Below are 20,062 nucleotides of genomic sequence, written 5' to 3'. Positions count from 1 at the left end.
ACATTACTGAAAAACTTTCATAACTTTCTTATGTTGATAATTAGACTTGAGAGACAGTAAAGACTTTTCTTCATATAGTACATAGTAAACTTTCTCTATTGTATAAATACTTAGATATGTTCTAGGATGATTATTTGGCAAAGATTTCTTGCATATAATATGTTGTAAGGTTTCTTTGTGTATAAACACTCTAATTTCTTCTAAGAGAGGGGGGCACATGTAAAAGACTTTTCACATCCAATATATATGTAGGGTTTCTCTCTTTTATGGATTCTCTGATGATTTCTACGGTCTGAGCAACTGATAAAGGGTCTGTTACATTCACTACATTGGTAAGGTTTCTCTCCTGTATAGATTCTCTGCTGAGGTCTAAGATGGCCTTTCTTGCTAAAGGATTTGTAATATTCATTAGATTTATAAGGGTTCTTTCCTGTATGGATGAATTCTCTAATGAATTCTAAGATGACCCTTTTGGATAAGGATGTCACATTCACTACATTTTTAAGGTTCTCTCCTATATGCACTCTTTGATGAGTACTAAGACTGCCTCTTTGGGTTAAAGGATTTATCACATTCACTGCATTTGTAAGGTTTCTCTCCTGTATGAATTCTCTGATGAGTTCTAAGATTTGAGGCATCGGTAAAGGATTTGTCACATTCAATACATTTGTAAGGTTTCTCTTCTGTATGCATTCTTTGATAAGTACTAAGACTACCTCTTTGGGTAAAGGATTTACCACATTCAATACGTTTGTAAATTCTCTCTTGTATTCAGTCTCTGAGTACTAAGACTGCCTCTTTGGGTAAAGGATTTATCATATTCAATACATTTGTAAGGTTTCTCTCCTGTATGCATTTTCTGATGAGTTGTAAGACTGCCTCTTTGGGTAAAGGATTTGTCACATTCAATACATTTGTAAGGTTTCTCTCCTGTATGCAGTCTCTGATGAGTGCTAAGACTGACTCTATGGGTAAAGGATTTACCACATTCAATACATTTGTAAGGTTTCTCCCCTGTATGTAGTCTCTGATGATTACTAAGACTGCCTCTTTGGGTAAAGGATTTATCACATTCACTGCATTTGTAAGGTTTTTCTCCTGTGTGAATTCTCTGATGAGTTCTAAGAGATGAGGCAGTAGTAAAAAATTTGTCGCATTCAACACATTTGTAAAGTTTCTCTCTTGTATGCAGTCTCTGATGAGTACATAGACTGCCTCTATGGGTGAAGGATTTATCACATTCAATACATTTGTAAGGTTTCTCTCCTGTATGCATTCGCTGGTGAGTATTAAGACTGCCTCTTTGGGTAAAGGATTTATCACATTCACTGCATTTGTAAGGTTTTTCTCCTGTATGAATCCTCTGATGAGTTCTAAGATGCGAGGCAGCGGTAAAAAATTTGTCACATTCAATACATTTATAAAGTTTCTCTCTTGTATGCAGTCTCTGGTGAGTACTAAAATTGCCTCTTTGGGTAAAGGATTTATCACATTCACTGCATTTGTAAGGTGTTTCTCCTGTATGCACTCTTTGATGAGTTCTAAGATTGTCTTTCCGAGTAAAGGATTTCTCACATTCACTACATTTGTAAGGGTTGTCTCCTGTATGACTTCTCTGATGAATTCTAAGACTGAATATCCTGATAAAAGATTTGTCACATTTATTGCATTTATAAGGCTTCTGTCCGGTATGATTTCTCTGATGAGCTCTAAGATTCATTTTCTGGGTAAAGGATTTATCACATTCACCAGATCCATAAGGTTTCTTTCCAGTACAAATTTTCTGATGCAAATGTCTTCTTAATTCTGATTTCTGGTAAAAACACTTAGGATAGTCTGTACATTTGTAGGATTTTTCACCACAATGGAATTTGCAATGTACTTCGAGTTGTGATAAGCGTGTAAAGGATTTACTACATTTTGTACATTTATAGGGTTTCTGTCTAGTATGAACTCTCTGATGTCTACTAAGACTTGAGTCTGTCTTGAAGCAGTTTCCACATTTCCGGCTTTGGTGGGGTTTCTTTCCACTATTGGTTCGTTTCATTGTGAGTTTATGTTGAGAGTCAAAAGATTTATCAAACTCTGTGTTTTTGTGTTCTTTCTTTCCTGTGTGGACTCTTTGATTTTGACCTGGAAAATTGCCACAATGAGGGAAAACAGGAATTAAAGCATGAGTAAAAGATTTAATGACTGATTTACCTTAAGTTTTCTATCACATATAAACTTCCAATTCTCAGGGACAGAGCTCTCACCAGAGGTCTATTCCATCTCACATCATTAAAATGGATGCTCCGAACACCTGTCTGACCCAGATCAAACTAAAAGGACCAACTGTGGCTTTCTCCTTCTTATCTAAACTGTGATCAAGCAGTAATTAGAGGAGTACCCTGAAGGATCAAATGAAAAATGTTTATCTATTTTCCTGTATATGTTTTTGAGACACAGCCACACTGGATAGCTTTGGTCAGCTAGGAACGCATTATGTAAATCTGGGTAAGGATAGAGAACAACGTATCTTTTTTGCTTCTGAATATGTACAGCTAGGATTCAAATCATGCTTTCTGGGGCTAAACAGAGAACACATCTCAAAAACTGAAAGAACAAAACAAACAAAAACCCATGGAAACTATAAAGAGGTCAATTTTGTTTGTTTGCTTGTTTTTTGAGACAGGGTTTCTCTGTGTAGCTTTGTGCCTTTCCTGGAACTCACTTGGTAGCCCAGGCTGGCCTGGAACTCACAGAGATCCGCCTGGCTCTGCCTCCCGAGTGCTGGGATTAAAGGAGTGTGCCACCACCGCCCGGCTTAAGAGGTCAATTTTTACTTAAAAGTTCCTTAACTATAAATATCAGAAATTGATGAATAGTTAAATATAATAGTACAATCACAATATTCCAATTATTGTGTGTACTGCAATATATTTCCATGTTCTGAATATTCAATTGTCTTTGAACTTTGAAGTTTTCTTTAAAAACTAGGCAGGAGGAATGGAGAGATCACACAGAATATAGCATTGTTTATGCATCTATAGAACAGAGAAAAATGTAAAGGAGGCACCATGAAAAAGCTATGTTGATAACCAGAGTTTTCCTTATTTCTGGGAGTGTCTAGAAAGGTCAGAGAGATTACATATAAACAAAGTCTGTAAATAAATATTAAATCAGGAATTCTAGAGAAGAGCATTCTTACCTACAAAGACTAGATTGTTGTAATTCTCCAACATTACATCCATGTACAAAGCCCTCTGGGCACAATCTAGACATTCCCATTCTTCCTTCGAGAGATCCACAGCTACATCCCTGAATGTTAACAGACTCTGCAATAGAAAAATACCTATATACCATTGCTGCTGTACAACATGCATTCTTAGGTAAAAGAGCTTAAAGAATTAGAGACACTTCTGTGACATACATGAGGCATGGAAATTGTTCGAAGACAAAGTTTTCTAGCAGGGCTGCAGAAATGTGTTAAAGGTTATTCACTGCTTCTCTTCCACAGAAAATGTAATGAAAGACTTATTACATGGTTTCCATTCTTTTTGGTTTTTCAAGAATGGGTTTCTCTGTGTAGCTTTGGCACCTGTTCTGGAACTCACTCTGTAGCCCAGGCTGGCCTCTAACTCACAGAGATCCGCCTGCCTCTGCCTCCCCAGTGTTGGGATTAAAGGTGTGCGCCACTACCACTCAGCATGGTTTCCAATCTTTAGGTCTCTATCCTTCATGAATTTGCTGATATTTCCTAAGATCTAAGCAGCAGATAAAGGATTTGCCAATCACTATATCTGAAAATAGTCTCTGCTTTCAGATTCTGTAATGACTTTTAGTCCTTTAAAATGTAGTTTGGTTCTTATCACCCTGGTGGCACTACAGATTTTAACCACAGATTTTAACCATAGGATCCCATACTCACTTCTGAACTATACATACATAGCACATGCTCATATGTTCAATTATACTCACATACATAAAATAAAACTGAAGTTTAATTATAGTATAAGAATAAAATGGTCATAGTCAATACTGTATTTTCTATCTCTGTGAAAATAAGATGACATTAATAGTATCACAATCAGCAAAATTTTAGGGAATATAACATACATGTGAGGTCTATATGTAGGAATTTACCTTTATGAAGTATGTATTAAGATCAAATAAGATTCCCAGGGTAAATCTCAGATGATTAACTTATGATGAGCAAAACTGAACTGTGCTTCCAAATTCTACAACTACAGACACTGTACTGATCCTATCTGTAGCTGGGCCACATCATACTATATTCTAACATGGTCAATTGAGATCATGAGGCATAGGTCCAATGCTGTACCCTTTCTAAAACCAAGATATAAAAGGTGGAAACTAGGATACTACATTTTGCATGTGATCAGATACATCAATTTTATGGAAGAAGCAAGGCACTTATTCCTTCCATTATCCATACTCTCTAGGTTGCTGATATATTTACTACTGGATTCAAGACAGTGAATCTCTTCTAATTCTACTTTTCCATAAATTGCTCAGTGATGTCATCAAAAAAGTCCATGTATTTGCATGTCCATGTTGACACAAAAGGACACAGTCTATCCTATGTAGACACTGGCCATCAATATATTCTTTGAGTGTCACTTGCAATATATTCTCTTTCATAATGGCAGGTCTTCAGTCTATGAAAATTTATATCCTCAAAGTAAAACATGGAATGAAAATATAAGGAGAAAAGGCTGTGCTATGTATGTGAAAGATCTACATACTTACTCTTGATTACCAGAGGGAATAAAAGAAGATAAATCATAGAAAACAAATACTTTAAATAACATTACCAGAGGTAGAGAATTAAAGTCTTAAATGGTTTCAATAATAAAAAAAAAAATTCAAAAGATGTAAAGATGACACTGACCTCAGGAGCATTTATCAGAGAAGCATTCATTCTTCTTGTTGCTCTTCTCTGAGTTTCTACCTCTGGAACAAAATCTGGAATTCTTGCTGAAATTTCACATCAAGGTATCAAAAATACAAAGCTAAAATTAATACAACTGTTTTATGAACAATGCAAAGCCACATAAAAAGACCCCAAAATCAAAATGATACCAAAACCTTTTCACATTTCTATAGACAGTAGAGTACAGAAGGATATAATTAAGCATGGAGAAAGAAAATGACTATGAACCTTATCATTGCACCCAAAAATATCAGCTCCTAAAATTAATGGAGAAGCAAGGGCACATGAAGGAAGTTTATGAAATAACAAAGGTCATGCACCTAAGCAGCACTGCAGATCACAATTAGAGGCAATGTATACATAGAAAATCAGAGTGAAATTAGCCATGATGACACAGCAATTAAAGCATTTTACATGAGAAATCAACAAATAGAGAGCTGTGATGAACTAGACTATATCCAACAAACAAAACCAGTAAACTATAATTTCTACCTAGAAGGAGATAAATTAATACTAGCAATTTTACCACCAAGAATACTAGAAATAAAGAATAAAGGAATGAATGAATTTACATAATATCAAATCCCTCTGATAAGAAAATTCCAGTAAAAACTGAAATGTCATTTGACAAACTTCAACAAATTTTATGATAAACGTCTAAAGGAAACAAAAGAAATGGAATACAGCTCAATACAGTAATGGGCAGGTCTGTCAGAGAAAAGAAGAACAGTATTTGCAGGAAAACTATAAGGAGAGGAAGATGCATTCTCCCCAGTCTTATTGATTCAAGTACCATGAGAGTGAGCTAGAGAAATGTGAATAACAACAACAACAACAAAAAAAAAAAACCATCATTATCACTGTAAAAATGTAAGGCACTCTTTAAAAACGAGAAGGGGGACATATCAACAGGACGAAGGAAATCCAAAGAATCACTGAGTCATTGTTTAAAAACTTATAGTCCAATAATTAGAAACTAAAAGAACTGGCTGGTTTTCTCAGTAGATACCACTTACCAAAGTTAAATCTGGACTTACAATTTAAATAAACCTATACCCCCAAAGGAAATAGATGCAATCATTACAAATCTCCCAACCAAAAAGCCCAGGGCCATATGGTTTTAGCACTGAATTCGCCCAGACACTCAAAAAAGTGCTAATACAAATACTCCTCTAACTACTACACAAAATAGAAACAGAAAGAACAGTGCCAAATTCATTTTATGAGACCACAGTTGCCATTAAACTGAAATCACACAAAGAGTCAACAATGAAAGAAAATTACAAACCAATTTTCCACAGGAATATAGATACAAAAATGCTCAATAAAATACTTGCAAACCAAATCTAAGAACACATCAAAAAGATCATCCACCATGATCAAGTTGGCTCCAATGCAGAGATGCAGGGATGGTTCAACATATGAAACTCTGTCAATGTAATCAACCCACCAGATAAACTAACTGAAAGGGGAAAAAACCAAAAACACATGACAATATCATTAGATACTTAAAAATCCTTTGACAAAATCCAATACCACTTCATGACAAAAGTATTAGAGAATTAGAGATACAAGAGATCTACTTAAACATAAAGGCAATTTACAGCAAGCCTATAGTTAACATGAAATTAGATAGAAACTCAAAGCAATTACACTAAAATCAGGAATAAGACAAGGCTCTCCATTCCCTCCCTATCAGTTCAAAATAGGACTAGATGTTCTAGGTGTAGTGGTAAAACAACTGAAATAGATCATGGAGAAGCAACTTGAAAAGAAAGAAATCAAGGTATCATTACTTCATATGTTATGATAGTATGGCATAGACGGCATGGCAATCACTGCTGCTTGACAAAGTTGCTCCATTAAAACAATGCGACCCTAATTCTCCAGCACTTTTTTAACTTTCATTTTTGATGACTCTCACTGACATGTTTTGGGAGTTTCCTTATGCCTCTTCCTTTATGAAAATTTGTGTGGGCTTTGGAGAAGGACAAAAAAATGTATGCTAATGCAGTCTCTATAAAACAAAATAATTCTTTGAAAAATTATCCACGACGAAACCATACAGCATGATGATTCTGCCTGCATACAGGAATTTACCAACTGGGCACACCTGACCCCAAGGATGAAAAGCATAAAATACAGATCCAGAGCCTTAGGCCATTAAGGGCAAGAGTCCAGTTGATAAGCATAGAGTGTTCAGCTTACCTCTGAATAATCAAGAAAGCCCGATTCCTGTCTTCTTTCTCTCCAAACCACACCCACTCAGAGTCTCTGAACAAAGGAAAGGTTCCAAAAAGCCCAGTTCTGAATTCTTGGCTGCTACTACAGCTTACTCCCAAGGCTGACAGCCAGCAAAGTCCTTGCCTAATGTGCTCACCTCTCGAGCATACTTGGGCAAAACTCAGCTTGTGGTGGACACATCATCACCCCTTGTCTACAACCTAAAGTTTCCCTGCTTTTGTTGTGGGCATGGCTTCTCCGACCTCCATCTCTGGGATTAGAGAACCTGCCTGGGAGTCACTTTGCTCAAATAAACCTGTTAACTTTTTTTTCAAATCAGCTTGATCTGGCTTACTGCATCAGTGCAGCAAACTATTGAATGTGGTTCTTCTCTCTTCTCTCTTCTCTCTCTCTCTCTCTCTCTCTCTCTCTCTCTCTCTCTCTCTCTCCTTGTTTTGTTTTTATTGGTTTGTTCATTTTGTTTTTTTGTTTTTGTTTTTCAAGACAGGTTTTCTCTGTGTAGCTTTGGGGCCTGTCCTGGAACTTGCTCTGTAGATCAGGCTGGCCTCTAACTCAAGATCTGTCTGCCTCTGCCTACCAAGTGCTAGGATTAAAGGCATGCAACACAACCACCCGGCAATTGTTCAGTTCTTAAAAACAATGAAATCATGACATTTGCAGGTAAATAGTTGGAACTAGAAAAAAAATCATCCTGAGTGAGGTAACCTGGACCCAGAAACACAAACATGGTATGTATTCACTTATTAGTAGACACTGGCTGTTAAGTAAAGGATAATCATTCTACAGTCCACAGACCCAGAGGCCTCAAAGGGGGATCAAAGGGGAACACATGGCTCTCCCAGAAAGGAAAATAGATTTTTCAGGTGAACTAGGGACAGGTGGGAGGCAAACAAGAAGGATCAGGTGGGGGTGGGGGAAAATAAGTACTGTGAGAGATGACTGGAATACGGGGATTTGTGGGCAATGTGAAAACCTAGTACAGTGGAAACTCCCTGGAATCTACAAGAGTGATCCTATCGAAGACTCCTAGTAATCGAGAAACCACCAACCTACAATCTATCCTGCCTGCATGATGTACTGGGGCAATGGTGGTGCAAAACTTGTGGGAGTCCAACCAAAGACTGGTCCAACTGGAGGCCAATGTCATGAGAGGGGGCCCATATCTGACACTGCCTGGAGGGCTGGGAACCAGAGGCGGGATAGCCCAGCGACCTCAAATTAAACCAAATACAACTGGCATAAATAAACAAATGAATGAACAAGCAAACAAACAAATAAGTTAGTTCGTGGCATGATTCCCAATGACATTCGGCTTTACTCATTGATCAGTGCCTAGTCTGTCACTAGACAGATAACATACAGCAACTGCTGGAAACTGACAGACCCACAGCCAAACATTAGGAGGAGGCAGGGAACCTCTGCAAAAGAGGAAGGAAAGATTTTAGGAGCCTGGGGGTGGAGGGGGTGTCAAGGACACAGTAGAACAAAGCCCATAGAATCAACTAAGCACAGCTCATAGGGGATCACAGAGACTGAAGCAAAAGTCACTGACCCTGTACGGGTCTGAGCTAGGTCCTATGCATATGTTATAGTTGTGAAGTTTGGTATTCTTGTGGGATATCTCTATCTTGGGCTGAATTTTTCTAGTTCCAACTATTTACCTGCAAATTTCATGATGTCATTGTTTTTAAGAACTGAGCTAGGTCTTATGCATATGTTACGGTTGTGCAGTTTGGTTGTTCTTGTGGGATATAATTTGAGGAGGTATCTCTAACTCTTTTGCCTTCTCTTGGGACACATTTCCTCCTACTGGTTTGCATTCTGCAGCTTTGATAGGAGAGTTTGTGCCTAGTCTTATTTTAACTTGATAAGCTGTATTTGGTTGATATCCCTTGGAGGCCTGTGATTTTATTTTTTAAGAAAATGGAAAAGTAAATCTGGGGGAAAGGGCAGGTGGTGTGGGACTGGGAAAACTGGAGGAAGGGGAAACTATGGTCAGGTTGTAATGTATGAGAAAAAAATAAAATAAATAAATAAATGAAATAAGAAAATCAATCTTTTAAAAATATGTACACCTAACATGCACTACACTCCTTCTCTGCCAAGTCAATGTTCACATTCAAATTACTCTATAGTGACAAATTCTGTAGAAAATGCACAAAAAAGAACTCAGAGGCATTGTGTCTGTAGGAATCCAAATTACTGCAGCCACCATGCAGGTCAGCATACAGCATCTTCAATAATCACATAAGCAAAAATTCTCATAAGATTTAACTATACTATGTGGTTATAGTAACTACTATAAGAAATGACTATAGTACATTCTTGCAAAATTGAACTACTCAGTGACAAACATGCATGTGAATAAAAAAAGAAAATACACATATTACATGTGAACAGTGACACACAGCTTTCATATCCTCACTAAAATATGGAAACTAAATTGAAAAGGGACTTTATGTTAGGTAAGAATTTTAAGCAATTCATTTAAACAGGAATGGGGAATTTTTGCAAAATAGGAAAAATAATGTTAAGTTAATATGAAATTTTGAGACAGCACAGAGTTCAAAAACTTTCAAAAGTGCAAAACAACGGTTCAAAAGCTATTAAAATAAATGCAATAAAAACAACTGTATTGCTTAAAGATTGACAACAGGTGACATCAATAGGATGACAAGTAAGACAAATTTAAAACTCTGTGGAAAACAATACACAATTTAAAACTCTAAGCAATTCTTATCAAAGTCCTTATGGCATCATTTTAGGAAATGGGAAAAGTGAACATTAAAAGAATAGAATCTAAAGAATCTACCCAAAACACCAAAGGTAGAAGATCTGGATATAAACCTAGTGGTACCTATTTTCCTAATTTTATAACATGCTAAAACTTAAGTGAAGAAAACCATTTATATTTATATGAAAACACAAATGATATATGCACTGGATGTGGATGTCACTATAGACATGCACAGTCTAATAAATTATATTTTTTCATAGTTTATATTTTAGATAGATACATAATCATCAAACACTTCAAAGACCTACAGAATATGGCATTTAAAATGTTTTGTTAACCTAAGGTTTTTCATGACAATAAGATACATGTGCTCCTGGCAGTACCAATTTACTTGAGAGATGATAGGCATCTAAGAAACTCCTTGTTGAGTTTGCTTTCATGGTTGCAAGGTTAGCCACTGGACAAATAAACTGTTCTTGCCTTTGACTGCAGGCAATGTGCTGTGTAGACTAGACATGCAAAACACACAGAAAAAATTCTGTTGAACTTTGCTAAAACAAGGCAGGACCATCCTTCAAAATTCCTACTTCACAGAAGAGTCTGCTCCATATTCTGAAGGACACAGAAGAAAAAGCAACTGATGAACTTTGCCAATACAAGGCAGGACAGTTCTTCAAATTTCCTGCTTCACTGAAACATGACCTTTCCATGGTTCTTCCTTTACATGTTCTGTGTTCTCTGGAAGAATAACCAATGCTGTATACTACCTGATCTCTCCAGCCCTCTTATCTAGATTTTAATGAGAACTTCAAAGAAAATTGAATATTCAGAGCAAGAAAGTGCATTGCAGTATACATAGTAATTGGAATGTTCTTTTTTACTATTGGATTATTCTATTTCTAATTTTAAAAATGGAGAGCTTTTAGATTAGTGAAGAACTTTTGCTTGTGAGTACATTATTGTTTTGTTTAGTTGTTTTTTGAGATATGGTCTCTGTATTTAGTCCTGGGACAGCATGATTTTAATCATAACACTAGGCTGAAGCAAGAGGATTTGGTGAGTTCCATGACAACCTAGGCTAGTTAAACAGTTCTTTGCTGACCAATGCTATATATAATGGCTGTGTCTCAAAAGCATACACAACAAAAAAACAGAGAAATTTCTTTCATATGATCCTTCAGAGAGCTCCTTTCTCAGAATTCATTATTGCTCAATTACTTAACTGACTTTCTACAAGATGTGCAGTTTAGCTAAGAATGAGAAGTTTATCACTGTTCCTTTAGGGTTGAGCGGAGGTTCTTCTGAGCTTACATTTAAGGAGAATGAAACACAAAGAGCCTCTTGATGAGAACTCTATTCCTAGAAATGGCTAACTAACTTTTCTTAAGGAAACAGCAGTTATTAAATCTGTTACTTATGCATCAATACCTATTATCCTTAATTGTGCTAATTTTCCAGACAACAATCACATGTGTGTTAAATAGAAAAAGGTCCTGGATCAAGTGCAAAGCATATTGTGCATCAGCACATGAATATCTGAGAGAAGTCTTACAACTGTAATGAGCTTGGCAAAATAACTTATGAATCCTTCCATTGTACATTTTCAAACACAAGTGATATTGCAGAAAACTCCAACAAGTACAGATTTGGAAACCACAGAGATGCTTCTATCTCTGAAAATCAAACCTAAACAGCCATGAAAGTGGGAACATTAGAGAAGAACTTTTCAAATACAAAGACTGTGTAAAATGTTTAAATTTGTGTTCTAGCCTTAGTCAAATCCTACAAATCTACACAAGAAAGCAAAAACACAAAATCACAGAGAATGATCAATATTTTGACTCTAAAAAGAAACACACACTGAAACGAAACCACAGAGGAAAGTAACCACAGCAATGCCAGAAATGTAGAAATGTTTCAAGATATACTCAAACCTCAGTAGACAGAAAGGAACTCATACAGAGGAGAAACCTTATAAATGTACAGAATATAGTAAGCCTTTTTCACATCTGTCACAATTCAAAGTACATAACAAGATGCATTACGGAAAAATCCTGACAAATGTACAGAATGTGGAAAGTACTGTTATCATTCATCAGACTTGAAAAGACATTACAGAATCCAAGCTGGAGAGAAACTTACAAATTTCCTGATTATGGCAAGTCCTTCATTTGCTGCTCAGGTATTAGAAAGCATCAGAATATTCATACAGGAGAGAACACCCACAAATGTAGTAAATGTTGCAAAGAATTTATCCAGAAACAACATCTTAGGACACATCAGACAATGCATACATAAGAGAAGCTTTACACATGCAGGGAATGTGAGAAATCTTTGACCAGTAGTTCATCAGTGCTCCCTAAGGAATGTAGTTTGAATGAAATTCGAGATACAGAACTCAAAATACAATTCAAAATCATTTCCACAAAGTCAAGGGACATAAAGAGGAAACAAGAACCTGAACTCAAAGAGGACAGGAACAAGCCACCCGAAGGGCAAATGAACTCCAGCAAATGGCACAGGAAATAATGAGGATGAGGCAGGATGTGAACACTGCAATCTAGAGATAGAAATCTAAGGAACCCCTAAACAAGAAATGAACAATTCTGTAAGCCTAATAAAACTCAATGGAGAGCTTGTCCACCAGGATACAGCAAGTATAAGACAAGCATTAAAGTTTCATTCAGTACAAGGCTAAGGAGCTGGCTCACTCAATCAAAAAAAAAAAAAAAATCATAGGTCAAACAAATAAACTAAATTTCTGCTGCTTTGGAAAGCTTTGAGAAACAACAGGTAAAATCAATTAGAAGACAATACTGACAGTTTAATACTCTGCAGAGATACTAAGAAATTCTTATCAGAGTCCTTCTAGCATTTTATCAGAAAATGAGTAAACAGACTACAAAATGAACAGAATATAAAGGAACCATCACAGTTAGGAGATCAGGAAACAAACTTTGAGGCAATAATTTTCATAATTTCACAGTATGTGCAAATGAAAGTAATGAAATTTATATAATATTGATATGAACACAAAAACTGTGACAGGAATGAAATAAGGACATCAGACATATGCACAGTCAAATAAATTATATTTTCTCCAAGTATTAATTATTACATAGAAAAGTCAGTAATGTGTACAATAGGATAATCATGAGATGATTTACAGCAGAATATTCCAGAACCATTTCTATTGAAACAGAATGCGGCAAAACTCAGTTTAGTTCCTTACACCCTCATGAAACTACACAACAGATTTTAACGCTAGTTCCATGGAATCCAATGCTCAATTCTAAATTCTACAGGCAGGAGGCATACATATCACATATGCAAATATACTCACATAAAATAAATGTGAAATACAATTTTAATAAAAGATACTTTCTGCTAGACGGTGGTGAGGCATCCTTTTATTCCCAGCACTCAAGAGGCATAGGCAGGCAGATCTCTGTGAGTACAACGCCAGCCTGGCCTACAGAAAGAGTTCTAGGACAGCCAAGGCTATACAGAGAAACCCTGTCTCAAAACAAAACAAAACAATAAAAGATACTTTCTAAAATAATCACAGTCTGTATTGAATTTTCTGTTTCTATAAATCGAAATGACAATAGCCTCAGAGTCAACAAACGTTTAAGGAACACTCAGATGTACATCTGAAGTTTAAATGTAGTTTAAGAATAATGTGTGTGTGGACGCTTAATAGCACTCGGGAGAGCCAGGGATCTTGTGAGTCGAGCAGTGGCTACCAAGTGAGCTAGAAAGGCGAATAACAGAGAAACTGTCTCGAACAAAAAAAAAAGATAATGTGTTATCAAATAGCACCTCAGTGTCATATCTCAGATGGTGAAGTTATGATGAGCAAAACTTTGCTTCCAAATTCTATAACTGTTAGACTTGCTACAATATTGACACTGAATCAATCCTGTCTGCAGTTGCGTCTCACTTGATTCTATTCTAACATTCTCAAAAAATAGAAGTTGCACTGTTATATACTGACTCCATCATGAAAGCCACCAGAAATGTAAACCTAGGGGTAACTTATGATTTTGCCTAACTCCTTTGCCATGGGTTTGGTGACTACCTCGGGGCTCCATAGGCATCGTGCACAAATACAAACAACAATCAACAGAATTTTCAAAAACAAAGATGAATAAAAAGAACTAAAAAAATCTCCAGAAATCAAATATAGGTATTTATAAATTCCTTGAGGAATTTAGAAGATACTCAATGAGCTAAGGAAGAAGAATAAGAAGTAAATGAAGTGAGGAAATTCATAGTATAAAAGGAGCATTAAAGCAATACAAAGACAGTCTGGCTCTAGTGGTACACACCTTTAATCCCAGCACTTGGGAGGCAGAGGCAGGCAGATCCCTGTGAGTTCAAAGCCAGCCCAGTCTACAGGGTGAGTCCCAGGACAGCCAAGACTACACAAAAAAACCCTATCTTGAAAAACCAAAATAAAATAGCCTTAAAAAAAGCAATACAAAGACAACAAAATAGAACTCTGAAAGATACAATACAGGAAACAGGAGAGAAATCCTCAGCTTTGAGGAAGGAAAGGGACATCACTCAACATCTCCACTACTCCTACCCAGGAGAAACCAGAGGACACATGGAGAATTCATTACTTTTAAATAACAAATGGGGGATGACCTGATAAGCAGCAACAGAATGGGGATATGTCCTCTCTGAAGGTGGTTCCAAGAGAAGGTCAGAGAAATTCACAGCAGCAACACAGAATTTGATGGCTGTGTGGAGATGAAAGTGAAATGCAACAACATCGAAAGCTCCAATGAAGAGCACCACGTGCGGCCAACTCTCCTCGGAGAGCACCATTCATGACCTTCAGGACCTTAGAAGACCAAATGCAAACCATAGCACTGGAGTGTGGCAGTGACAATGTTACTCAGTGTGTTTGGTTTCAGTGCACTTCACACAGGAACATGGAAGAATTTGTTTCATGTGACCATACACGTCTTAATCCAACTTATTTCACTAATGCAAATGCAGAGTCTTTTTTGTGATCATGAACTATTTGGAGTGGGAATATGACTTTTCTACATCACAACAAAATGATCAGCTAGAACAGAGATCTGGGGCCTGTGCTGACATCTTAGAATAAGAAAACTGTTTGATACAATTCACTTTCCTTCCATCACAAACGTCTCTGTTGATGGAATGCTGGGTGACATCATTTTCTGATGTTATAAATTCTTCCACAATAATAGCAGATCCTTTCCAAAGTTACTGCTGTGTTTCTAACTATATAACCAATATAATAAAATCTGTCCATAAACACAAACAACTTTATTTATTTATCCTACACAGGGATCATTCCTGACTTATTGATGTGAGGTGTCAGCAATCCCGGTTCGTATCCAGGCTCCACATTTACTCTCACAAATAGTGACACCCCCAACTTCTTCCCTAGACTGTTGCTTTAAGTCCTTTTGTAATACCTCCTGATCAATTTACTTTCATTTTTAAGGTTTATTTATGTTATTTGCATGGGTGTCTTTGCCTGCATGTAGGTCTGTGCACCTCATGTTGCAGAACCTGTAGCAGCCAGAAGAAGCCACAGGGCTCCTTCTGAGTTCCAGAAGGGAAGTAAATTGCAGGGAAGATACATGGAACTGAACCTGGAACCTGCAAAAGCAACAAGTGTCCTTAACAGTTGATCCACCTCTCTAGCATTCGGTTTATTGTTCCTTAATTAGCTACTGTGGAAGCTTAAACCAATGAACAGTAAGACAGAATTCATGGAACATGGAGGATACTTTTTCTGTTTTGGGGTACATGCCAGCTCATAAAAGGCAATCACACAGAAGTGGAGTGATAAAGCCACATTGAGAAATGTTTGGCAACAAGAGGCACTGGTTATAAAAGACATTTGTCCATAATTATGTGTCTGAAGGCTTACAAGCAGAACAAGTCAATATGAAATATTATGCAGAAAGATGGTAGTAAGGTTATATAGAAATTAATGAAATAGAGACTCAAAAGATAATTCAGTGATTCAACATGGCAGATTTGTTTCCGTGAAGAGACTAAACAATGGCAAAGCATTGTTCACCTAATCAAAACTAAAAAAGGAATCCATATGTATTAGAACCGGGGCTGGAAAGGGGACACTGAAATGTATGACAATAATGTCAGTGTTACCTTATGCAGTGTTGTGGAAAGCCATACACAAATCAAGCAGAACTGAAGAAGTGAAGAATTCCTAAGAAACAAATGAATAATCGACCTCCTTTGTTACAAAAGTAAAACACATTTTAAGCAGAGCTGAGACTGAAGCAGTAAGCGCTTCCTCTAACAGTGTAGGAGGATAGGACAGATTCAGCACAGAATTCTCCTTTCCTCTAGACAAACCTTACGCTAATGCCAAAAGGAGACCAGTAAATAAAACACAAGGAAAATGAATGCTAGAAAGTCATCATAAAGAGTTGGCTCTACCTTGACACTCAAAGTAGATGAACCCAAAATACATGTGAAAAAAAAAAAAAAAGCAGACAAAAAAAAAAAAACAGAAGAGTTGATGGAATCGATGCAGACACAGATATTCTCTCTGAATTACAAGAAATGGAAGGAAAGCTGAGTTCACAACAAGAATGCAAGACTTACAAATCAATCAAAGTAAAATACCAAATATGTGGACTCAGTGAGAGAAGAATAATAACTACTTCAACAGATACATCAAAGCCCAGTGGTAAAATATGACATTGGCTTAGTACAAAGTTCTCAAGAATGTGAGACCAGGAGAACATACCTCAGCATAATAAAGATGAATAGACACAAAGGTAAACCAAACAGTACAAAAGAACAAATTGAATTATTCCACTTGAATCAGGACTAACTCAACACAATGAATCAGTGTATATAAACTCAAGAAAGACAGAGAAAAATTTAAAGAGGACAATATAGGAGAGTCAGAAAGCAAGTGTACCTTCTTGGGAAAGCTCAGATCAGATCACTCACACTGTCTACAGATATATTAATCTCCCTTGTCATAACATTCATATTGTCAAAAAAAACCATGCAGGATGGGACACGGGGCAGAGGTATCAATGGCCATAATCAGATTTGGATCCTGTGTGCAATAATCACAATCTATCAAGCAAGGCATGCCCACAGGTGTCATAGAGGAAAGACTCTTCTATGGGTACTAGAAGGTTTTCTGGCTCATTATAAAGCAAGCTCCACAGAAAGAAATACATGGATGGACTGGGAACCTGGCCAAGAGCCAATGATAAGGAAGGTCACAAGGGCTCGGCAGGCATCCGCTTCTGATATTGGCTACATGTACAAATAACTCAACCTGCCTTTAAATGGCTCAGTTCACACTCATATTCAGGGTGCTGCTTTCAGCCTGGTCAAAGAAACTTTGTTTTCAATGGGCAACACTCAGGTCAGAGACTCATAATTTTTCAAATACTGAGAACAATTGACTGCTTACTACATAGCCAATAATGGGAAATCCATATTACAACATCTAGTATTTCTTTTTTCAGTGATATTTTCCAAAATCATTAACAAAATAGAATCTGCCAAAACCCAATTTCACGTCCTGTTCCTACTATCATTTGACATCTACCCCACCCTTCCTCAATCCTTCTGGCATACCTGGATCCTTTGCTACTGTCTCCTCTCTCTTCATCATCCAGGGCTCTTTGTTCTGCTCCACAGGTGAGCAGGACTGACTGAGCAATGTGAGACTTGTATATGGGAAAGGGATTCTTCAAAAAACCACTGGGAACTTTCATAAAACAAAAACAAAAGAAGGTAACACCTGCCAAAGGATAAACATGAAGGAGAGAAAATATCAGGAAAAATGGCTCTTTTTCTCTGAGGATCTCACTTTATGGGATGTGAAACTTCATTCACACACACACCTCACACACATGCAGAGTGGTCTGTCCAAGAACCCTGAGAGGGAGCAAGGGAGACTGCAAGAAAATTACTCTGACCCTCAGAACCAGACTGCTGTACTTCTCCAAGAGGAGATCTCTGAAAACAGCCCTGAGAGCAGGGTCAAGACATTCCCACTCCTCCTACAAGAAGTCCACAGTCACAGCACTGAATGTCAACAGACCAGGAAATAAAAAACAACAGTTCTGTCACATGTGCATGGACAGACTGCATTTCTAGAACAAGGAGACATTTTTCTGATGTAGGTGTCCCAACATAATTATTCAAAAGGCACTTTCTAATTTTGTGTTAATCTTAATGAATTTTCTATCTATAAAAATAGTGTGGTCTTCTCACAGCATGTATACTGAGCTTGCCTGGACCTTATCAGAGAGCAAAAAACTCATGACAAATGGCTAACTGAAGTGTCCATTATCATATCAAAGCGGACAGGTTTTTTTTTTTTTTGCTAGGTGCTCTTTTGGCCTCTAGGTTCCAGATTCCTTGGCCTCCACCTCTCTCCAGTCTTCACTTCTCTCTCCCCTCTCATGGACCAGTTCATTATAGGCCCTATCAGATGCCTCTGGCTATTTTCTCCCTCATACCTATAATAAACCTTTCCTCAACTACATCTTGGAGCAGTCTGTCCTCATTTTTCATTCAGACCTAAGGTGTAACATCAACAACTAAACACATGAAGACATATTTCGGAATTCTGTATTTACAACAGAGTGCATACATCTCAGGAAAATTAATGGCAAGTAAAACTTTGCTCAGTAATTGTTAATATTTGCAATCATAACTGTGGTGCTTTATACCATATATTTTCTGATTCAATCAAATCTACAAAGGTTCCTCATATGACTAATATCTACAAAGTTCTCTGGTGAAGCCTATTCCTCGGGCCAAAAGCTACTCTAATGCGAAAGTAGTGCACCAGAGTGTTAATATTCTGATCCCACACTTTGGCTACACCCTATGCTCTGACTTAAAAGCCTATTTTTAAGGCAGAACTCTGCCCATTTCCGTCTCTTCTCCTCTGCTTTCCTCACTGGAGGTGCGCACCTCTCCAACCCCGTCCCCCGCCTACCATCTCTGTCTTTCCCTCTTTCTCTCCCTCCTCACCAAAACAACAACAACAACAAAAAACTTGTCACTGAGCACTGTCTGTATGGCCTCTCTGTCTTTCACCAGCCTTGGATCTACCCGTCAGAACCACCCGCCAACCCGTGTAATAAGCACGTGTAAACTCACAACACAGGGAAGTTAGAAAAGCACAGGTGAATTTCAATTCTAGGAGCGTTGTAACTGGTACAGTATCAAAGAAACCCCGTTTGCAAACTACAGACACTGCAGATGCTCTACAAGATTATGTGGTGAAAACATTCTGGCAACCATAAAAGAAAAAAATCACGATAAACCCCACTTCATAGGATCTCAACCTCACCGACAAGGGAAAGACATCCACAGCAGAATTTCAGAGCCGGCTTCCTTATGAACATCAGAGAAACTGCTCGCACCCCCGGTCCCTCCCTCCCGTGTCCCAGCCCCGCAGCTCCTCTGACCTGGGAGGTTCCAGGGCCGCCGGGCTGCGGTTCCCGCCACTGCGCTGCTGACTGGTGACTTTCCCAGGCCGCCCCGCGCGGCGACTGCGGCTCCCGGGAGATTTCAGGTCCCGAATACCCGGCCGGGTCTTCCTCACGTAGTTCCGGAAAACTGAGTTCAGGAGTCCATCAGGGAACGGTGAAATTTCCTGTCCCTAGTCCCGCCCAATAAATCCCAGTTCCGCTTACGTACTTCCTCCAACACGCCAAGCTCCCGGTCTTTTTCTTACTTTGTTATCGAAGTTATCCAGGCCACTGTTTATTTTCTACCAAAGGCCAATGATCAGGCAGGTGTCGCCCCCATCATGGACCCGTCCCTCCACTCCATCTCAGGCTGCCTTCCACACAGATCCAGCTGTCAGGCTGCCCTGCACCCGCTCTGCACAGCCTCCCCACATGCTCGCTGCCAGCCTGGACCAGAACTGCATCCAGGAGGACACTGAACCCCGACCTCTGACCCTGTGCTCTGACCCCATCAGATACAAGTTATCCCGCCTAAGTTCTCATCTTGGAATACAAGCTTCCTGGGTTAAAACACACAGCAAAAAGAAAACAAACACCTTAAATTCTGTTGCTAAAGCCCCATCCCCAAAACAAATTAAAAGTAAGATAAAACACCCTTGGCTCAAAACA

General features: G+C 38.0%; 2 protein-coding genes across 2 annotated transcripts in view; one reads left to right on the top strand and one right to left on the bottom strand.

The window, feature by feature from the left end:
- The window catches only part of LOC114683972 (zinc finger protein 420-like), a 593,185-nt gene that overhangs the window by 477,582 nt on the left and 95,541 nt on the right, over positions 1 to 20,062 (top strand). The window lies entirely within an intron of this gene.
- Positions 277 to 19,584, bottom strand: LOC114683979 (zinc finger protein OZF-like). The gene is made up of 6 exons (XM_028858377.2): positions 19,391 to 19,584; positions 17,541 to 17,706; positions 6,861 to 6,914; positions 4,895 to 4,980; positions 3,191 to 3,317; positions 277 to 2,133 (listed from the first exon to the last, which is right to left on the bottom strand). The coding sequence occupies exons 2-6, from the start codon at positions 17,575 to 17,577 to the stop codon at positions 743 to 745; spliced, it is 1,695 nt and encodes a 564-aa protein (XP_028714210.1). The 5' UTR covers positions 17,578 to 17,706; positions 19,391 to 19,584; the 3' UTR covers positions 277 to 742.

Source organism: Peromyscus leucopus, chromosome 1, assembly GCF_004664715.2.
Source record: "Peromyscus leucopus breed LL Stock chromosome 1, UCI_PerLeu_2.1, whole genome shotgun sequence".
NCBI lineage: Eukaryota > Metazoa > Chordata > Mammalia > Rodentia > Cricetidae > Peromyscus > Peromyscus leucopus.
This window is presented reverse-complemented; position numbering and strand designations above follow the sequence as displayed.

Coding starts and splice junctions, on each gene's coding strand:
- LOC114683979 (XM_028858377.2), bottom strand. CDS start 17,577: ATGATGAAGAGAGAGGAGACAGTAGCAAAGGATCCAG. Junction 4,981..6,860: donor GAAACTCCCAAAACATGTCA/GTGAGAGTCATC, acceptor GTGAAATTTCAG/CAAGAATTCCAGATTTTGTT. Junction 3,318..4,894: donor CTCTGATAAATGCTCCTGAG/GTCAGTGTCATC, acceptor TTTCTATTGCAG/AGTCTGTTAACATTCAGGGA.